The sequence below is a fragment of the Excalfactoria chinensis genome (assembly GCF_039878825.1).
Source record: "Excalfactoria chinensis isolate bCotChi1 chromosome Z unlocalized genomic scaffold, bCotChi1.hap2 SUPER_Z_unloc_5, whole genome shotgun sequence".
Taxonomy (NCBI): Eukaryota; Metazoa; Chordata; class Aves; order Galliformes; family Phasianidae; genus Excalfactoria; species Excalfactoria chinensis.
The window spans coordinates 290,584-297,354 of NW_027315576.1; the positions used below are offsets into that span (position 1 = coordinate 290,584).

Here is a 6,771-nt window from a genome sequence, read left to right on the forward strand (position 1 = left end):
AGGGAGGCTTGGAAATAATCAAGTTAGTAGACTGAGTCGTTCACTGAAAAAGAAAACAGCTTTTCCCCAGCAGAACTGCTTTTTATTTCTGAATCTAGTGGAAATGATCCTAAGAATATGATCTTTAAGGAACTGTTTTCTTTTTTAGGCAACAGGAGCTTAGTATTGCTGCAACCTGTGCATTATGCTTTTAGATTTTGTAGCAAAAATTGTCCCTCTTTATTTTAGGTACATAATCTTTCACATTCAGTGTATTTTATTAACAAAATCCTGTAGAGAAGACCCTGAAGTGGTGTGCCTAGTCCTTCTGTAATTTATTAGAGCTAAAGGGGTACCCAATACATGCACTTTCCTGCCTGCTGCAAGCCAAGCATACTAATTTTTATTCTTTTGTAGATAATTTAATTCCTGATGACACAAGGGACTATCAGAATACATCCTACAGGGAAAGGTAAGGTTGAAACCTGATATCATAATGTGCTGTAGTTATCCAGCAGACAGTGGTAAATACTTGTCTGAAACTGAGATGTTTGATTTGTTGCAGGACAAACTTGTGCAGGGTCAGCATTCTTTCTATGCACTGATGGTTTTTGAGACAGCATGTTGTTAGTGTCTAGCTTAGCAGTATGTTCCTAAGTACTTTAGACTTGTCTACAGTCCCAGGTAAAACATGCCCGTTTGCATTTCTTTGTCGTATGCTTTGTTTGTACCCAGCGTTATGTTTGGAATTACTTTAAAAGCGCACATGTAGAACAAGCGGTGGTTATCTGGGTATTCTTCCTGCATGCAAAGTGTCTTGAGTTCAGTGTGTTGTCGTTGCTTCTGTGTTATACACAGGTGGATTTGTGCATTGAGGCATTTGGTACCAGCAAGCAGAAGCGAGCTCTGAACTCTCGGCGAATGAATGCAGTGGGCAATGATATTCTCAATCCAGCTGTGACAAAAGCAGCAGCAGATGTTATAGATGCAAAGGGGGTAACAGGTAAGAATGTTGTCTGAGATGTTGAGGAAGGCAATCAAAATTACCGTTTTCCTGTCCTTTCCTTGCCAAACATGGTGGGAAGAAGAAGGGTGTTTTCCTTGTGTAAGAAGGGAAGAGGTTGGTTTAACTGCTGAGATGGGCACGTGTTGAGGACCTTGCCAAACTTGTTATTGGAAAAGGAACTGCTTTATTATTTCGCTAGGAAAAACTGTGTTATCACCGTCCATCTCTGCCCATTTTTGGTGGTGTTCTAGAAGTCCACTCTTTGTGGCTTTGTCTGCACGGTCCAAATACTCTCTTCTTTCCTTCTTCTCTCCAAAGCTTTGATCCAGGATGCGGCCCAAGACGATGAACAGAACACGTCCATTTTCCTACCACCATGTCATGAGGATGCTGACAGACCAGAACATGTTTACAAGTTTGACGACAGTATCTTTTTCAGTGACCGTGTGGTTTCTGGTGCCTGTAAACTTTCCTGTTGGTAGTCTGGCATGTGGAGAAAGTGCTGCTGGGCATGTGACAGCAGGGCTGAGCCTTCTCCCCTCACAAACCAAAAGCTGATAGCAGGAAGTTGGTATGTTGAGGCTTTGGGGTTCCCAGTTCTGTGTTCTTCCTCCCTACAAAGACAGGGGTACTATGCCTGCCTGTTGGGAGCTGTTCAGCTAAGAATAGCAGTGATGTCAGGAGTATATGAGAAATTATTTGTGTTTGAGCCACTGTACCTCAGAGACATTTGGTTTGGTTACAACAAGTTCTGTTGTTACTTTCTGCTAATTTATAATTCTTTCCCCACTTCCCTATCTCACACCTCCCATAGCAGGAGCTGACAGACCATATCTCACTGTGAGCTATTCAGAACCAGAAAGAACCATGTTCTTTTCTTTAAAGTCCATCCAGTTCTGTCTCCAGCAGAGTATGAAGCATTGCAGGGTCCAGCAGCAGCCTTTATTAACATCACTCCAGAGGAAATTGCCAAGAAAACAGAAGAGAAAAGGTAATACTTCCGCAGGCAGCCTTTTAATAGCTAAGGCTGGCATTATGAAATCGTGGTTCTTCTTACAGGCAGGATGGCAGCTGTAACCAGCTTTACCAGCTCTACAGTATGGGTAGTAATGGTCTTCAGTCTAAAGAGAAGGCATCAGATCATGACCCAGTGCATACCTCTGGGAAGTGTGGAGGTGTAGCTTGATGGGAGAAAAGGTGCTGTGCACAATAGTGCAGCTGTCCTCTTGGGTAACTGATTATAGGGGAAGAGAGGGAGTAAATCCAAAGTGCGGGATGAAGGAAAATACCTCGATATGGGACCGCAGAGCTGTGCTAAGGATGACATTCCTGTGGCCGAGCACTGTCGCTACCATGTACTGTCATAACTGGAAGTTGCTGTGGCTTTGCAAATGGAGGTGGACTTGTGTTAAGTCCTGGTGCTGAAGTAAGCAGGTAAAGCACAAGCCACAGCTCACTTTCACTGCCTCCCATCTGTGCCTAAGCAGAAGTGTGTGTGCATGTGTATGTGTGCACATGGCACACTCCATGGAGAACTTGTGGTTTCTGCAGTGCAGGGGCCTCTGTAGTGCCACGTGCAGAAATGTGCTGACTGTGGTGGACAGAAAATGTGCTCACAGAGCAGCATTGTGAGCTTTCTTGTATTAGTGTTCAGGAAACTATTCTAACCTAAAAGAGCTGTGCGGTGGATTTAAGGATGTGTTCTAATAAGAAAGCTAGTCCCTGATTCTCTGGTCCTCATGCTCCCTCTTTCCTCTTCAGCCATTGCTCCTTTGTCTTAGAAGAGCTGAAGTTCCTGCCTGCTGATGAGAAGAGCAGGGACCGCAAAGCTCGATGCCTCTGGTTCCTGGACATCCTTATTAAGTTCAGCTTCCTGAAAATAATCAAGAAGAAGCGTAAGACAATTTTCAACTCTTACCCTTTTCAGCTGCCTGCTGGGACTTGGTTTGTAGTTACCATAATAGCAAACAATGAAGCTTCCCAGAGTTACCTGTTTGATAAATGGCTACATGCAGCAGTTACAGTTCAGCTTGTTTCGTGATGAGGTTCAGTATTTCCGTGCCATTGTGGAGTTTTAGATCTGCACCTACTGGGATATACGTGTGTCATTCTCTTCAGTCCTTTTCTAACTGTCATACATCAGGGTCCTGCAGTGAGATCCTATTTGTAGGAGATAAAATAGTTTACATCTGAGTTTGAGATTCCTTTTTTGCTTACAGACAGTTCCTGGTTTCTGTACCTGAAAACATTTTATATCCATTATTTTATATAACCAGTCTTGGTGCTCGCTGTGAAACCCCTTTCTATTCTAGATCCAATGGGTCCTGAATGCCCCCACATCATTAGCAGGAAGCTTATGAAGAACTTCACTGACCTACAACAATGGCGGTAAGGAACTGTGATTGCTTTGATGCTATTGATGTTCAGAGGATGTAGAAAACAGCTTGAAGGGCCACAGAGTCATTATCAAATAGCACTGCACCAAAACGGGAACAGCAGAAGCTTCTCTTGAGTAGCAGGCCAGGCCAGGTAAAATATTCTGTTATGGCTGATGTTCATCCATGAATAATGGAAGTCTGAAACGTAACTGGGAGAGGCAGAGTCATGTGTGCTTAAACAAGCCTGTGCCTGTGAATTTAGCCAGGCTCACCAGGCTGACTTGATCAGCAAGAGTGAGAAGATTTGTACTTGTTGCTACAGTGCCTTTTCTCAAGAATCCAACAGCCTCTGCGTAGCATAACTGCCATTGCTCAGCCATCATCTATCTGCTGTTTGCTGTGAACTGGAGGTTAACAGAGAGGTTGAACCCGTGTGGGCCATCGAGGGTGCATTTGTTTATAAAGACTCAGACCAGGGGTGAACAGTAAAAATAAATGCTTTCAGACCTGCTCTGTGTGTTGTGTATGGCTGCAGTGAGTACCTTCAGATCAGCTTCACCTCGCTGTCATCTTGCCAGTGTGCCACAGAGACAGAAGTGTTTGTAGACAGTGATTCAGTCAAGTCTGTAAACCTGTAAACATCTCCAGAGACCTGCACTTTTGAACAGAAACATGGGCAGTTGTTGAGGAAGACCTTGAGGCCCCTGTGATCAGGGACCTGTGTTTCTTAAAGCTCTTTTTTCATGTCTCGGAAATGCTTGCCATAGCTAACTGGGGCTCCAGTTCTGTCTGCACCTGGTGGGTGGTTGTGTTTTGGGTTTGCTGACTCTCTGCTTTTCATCTGTTCTCACACTTGCTGTTCAGTGTTCAGAATTTAATCTGCGTCGCTGAAGACTAAAATTGCAGCATATGTCATTGCACTGGCTCTGCACATTAAAAACTTCCAAGTTGACCTCACTGTCCTGCAGAATGACTTGAAGCTCCACGAAAGTAGGTGAGTCATGTTTGCTTATGCCTGTTAAGATGCCTGTGGTCCTCGTGCAAGCAGTCCCTGGGGAAGAGGGCTCTGGAGCCTCTTCTGTGCCCAAATAGTACAGCGATACCCGCTGTGAGTTCCCTATGTTGCAGTTAGACTCTGAGTGTGTTGAAGTTTTATATTCAAGCCCTGCTATGTCTAATGGGGTAGTTATACGTGTCAAAGCTTTGAAAGAGTGCTTTTCACAAACCTGCTCAGGTGCACTGTGAGGCTTTTTGTCCATCTGAAAGTGGAAAAACTTGAGGCAGGCAGCATCAAAATGGCAGAAAACCTATCCAGGTGCTACCCAGTGCTGTGTCTTGCCTGCTAAGTCATGTTGCTCCTCACTGAATCCCTTCTTTCAGCAGAGATCTGGTGTCAGCTCGGTACCAGTCTGGATGCAAGTACAGATTTGTATCTGACTGTAACTGGAAAACTAGAAACAGATTTTCTTTCTCACAGGCAGATTGTGAGCATGTAGTTGCTGTTCCTCCCCAGATGCAAGACTTTACAATTTAACTTTATAAGATTCTGCTCGCCTTACCTCCTCAGTTTGTCAGAGTCTGTTTGGATGTCAGCATAGCCCTCTGGCACTGGGAGGAGGAGCCAACTCAGTGAAGATGAATGGTGGAGAACAGTGTGCAGTATAAGCATCCAGGCAAACAATGCTTGTCATGATAGATTTTGAAGAAATTTCTTCCTAGGCTTAAATTTTCTGTGAAGAAACTACTGTTCTTCTGCCAAGTGATGTCTCTGTACTGCTAGCTGCGCGGATGTGCTTAAACCTGCAGGTGTCTGGCAGAGCCTGACAGCTCCTCTGACAGCGAGGACTCCCAGCAGACATTAGCTGATCAGGCAGCTTGTTATTGCTACCTGGGAGTGGGTCAGGTTGCCCTGTTAATAGCTGCTCAGCTGTGTGTGATTGCTGTCCCAGCCTTTTCTGTTCTGCAAGATGTGGTGACTCTAAAGACATTTGCTGCCTGACTCCACTACGTGGATCTTTCCCATCAGGGTTGTTTAGAGGTGATGCAGCTGGGAAGGAACTGCAAAAGGACAGAACTCCTTCAGTACCACTGAAAAGCATTCTAGAATATGTTGGGGCTTCTCCTAGAAGGATTTAATATCAAGATTCTGGGATAACTGGAAGTTATCGGGGCTGTTACCAGCCCTTGGTTTTGTGAGCTCTGTAGTCAGATTTGATGTAAAGATTTCTGGGCTTTGCCTCCAGTTCTGCTCTTTGTTGACTAATAGTGGCGTTAACAGTATAATCTAATGTTGGTTTCCCACCTTTTTAAAATTCTATTGCTTTGGAAGTAAGCTTTTCAATAAAAGACATGCTCTTTTTCTGCAACAAACACCAAAGTTTTTGCTTTTAAGTGCTCTACTGGAGCTGGGAGCATAGACTGTAGCGTGGTGATAAGAGAAAAGTGGGGGAAGCAGCAACATGTTGGAAAAACAAAGATGAGGCATATGGCTGTGAGGCTCTTGATTTAGCCATGGAATGATCATTGCTTATGGTGGGAGGTTTGTTTGAATAGCACCAGATATCTCTTGCCATCTGAATCTGTTTTTCTTTTAAAGACGTAATGTCAGCTGAGAGGATTCTGAGGTGTGTTCTCATGGCCCCAGATGAGGCAGGACTTTCATTTCCTTGCTGCGTTTGCTCAAACATGCTTCATTCTGTGTTTGACAAGTCTCCAGGTGTGTTCTGGCTGGTGACATCTTGATCAAGCCCTGCTCAGTACCAGTCTCATCCAAAATGTGTTTACATCTAGGACTGCTGTATTTCAGCAGTTAAGAGGAGCTGCTCTCTGTACTAGGTTCTTTCCATCCTGTCACTCATGGTATAGGATTCTGTTGGAAATACGGGCTGCTTGCTTTTTTTTTCTCCAAGATTGCTGTACACTGAGTAAGGCACCGTGGGTTTTTAATACTCTTTGGGGTGCTCGTGCCCAGTTTGGTAGTGTTCTAGCCTTTCCAGCAAGGCTCCCTGCCTTGTAGTATTTAAATACTTCCAGTTTGCGTTCTGGTGGTTGTGTTGGGATGCAGAGCAGACATCCTGCTTGCTTCTGCCTCCTAGCTTCCCTCCTGAGGTGAACAAGCTATTGCTCATTTCTGCAGTGTCTTTCCCAGAAGACCACTCTACCCCACTAACACAACGTTTCTCTGTTGTTTTCCAGGTTGATGGACATTGCAAGGGCCATGCGGTTGAAGGTCTCCAAGGCAAAGGGGATGCCAGGACTTGAGAATGATCAAAATCACAAGCATGGCACCCTTTCTCTCCCCTTGCCTGTGCAGAAAGCATCAGGGAGCCAGAGGAAGCGCAAAAAGATGAACTGAGAATCTGGGAGGTGTGAGCAGGGCTGAAACAGTTCCGTTCTCAACAGTTGTTC

The 6,771-nt window shown here is 44.7% G+C and overlaps 1 protein-coding gene across 1 annotated transcript; it reads left to right on the forward strand.

Moving 5' to 3' along the window:
- The first annotated feature begins 394 nt into the window (after nt 1–394).
- LOC140264754 (DNA-directed RNA polymerase I subunit RPA49-like) lies at nt 395–4,968 on the forward strand. The gene is made up of 8 exons (XM_072360665.1): nt 395–451; nt 838–982; nt 1,304–1,411; nt 1,880–1,976; nt 2,747–2,880; nt 3,298–3,373; nt 4,228–4,357; nt 4,931–4,968. The coding sequence occupies exons 2-7, from the start codon at nt 901–903 to the stop codon at nt 4,259–4,261; spliced, it is 531 nt and encodes a 176-aa protein (XP_072216766.1). The 5' UTR covers nt 395–451; nt 838–900; the 3' UTR covers nt 4,262–4,357; nt 4,931–4,968.
- The last annotated feature ends 1,803 nt before the right edge of the window (nt 4,969–6,771 follow it).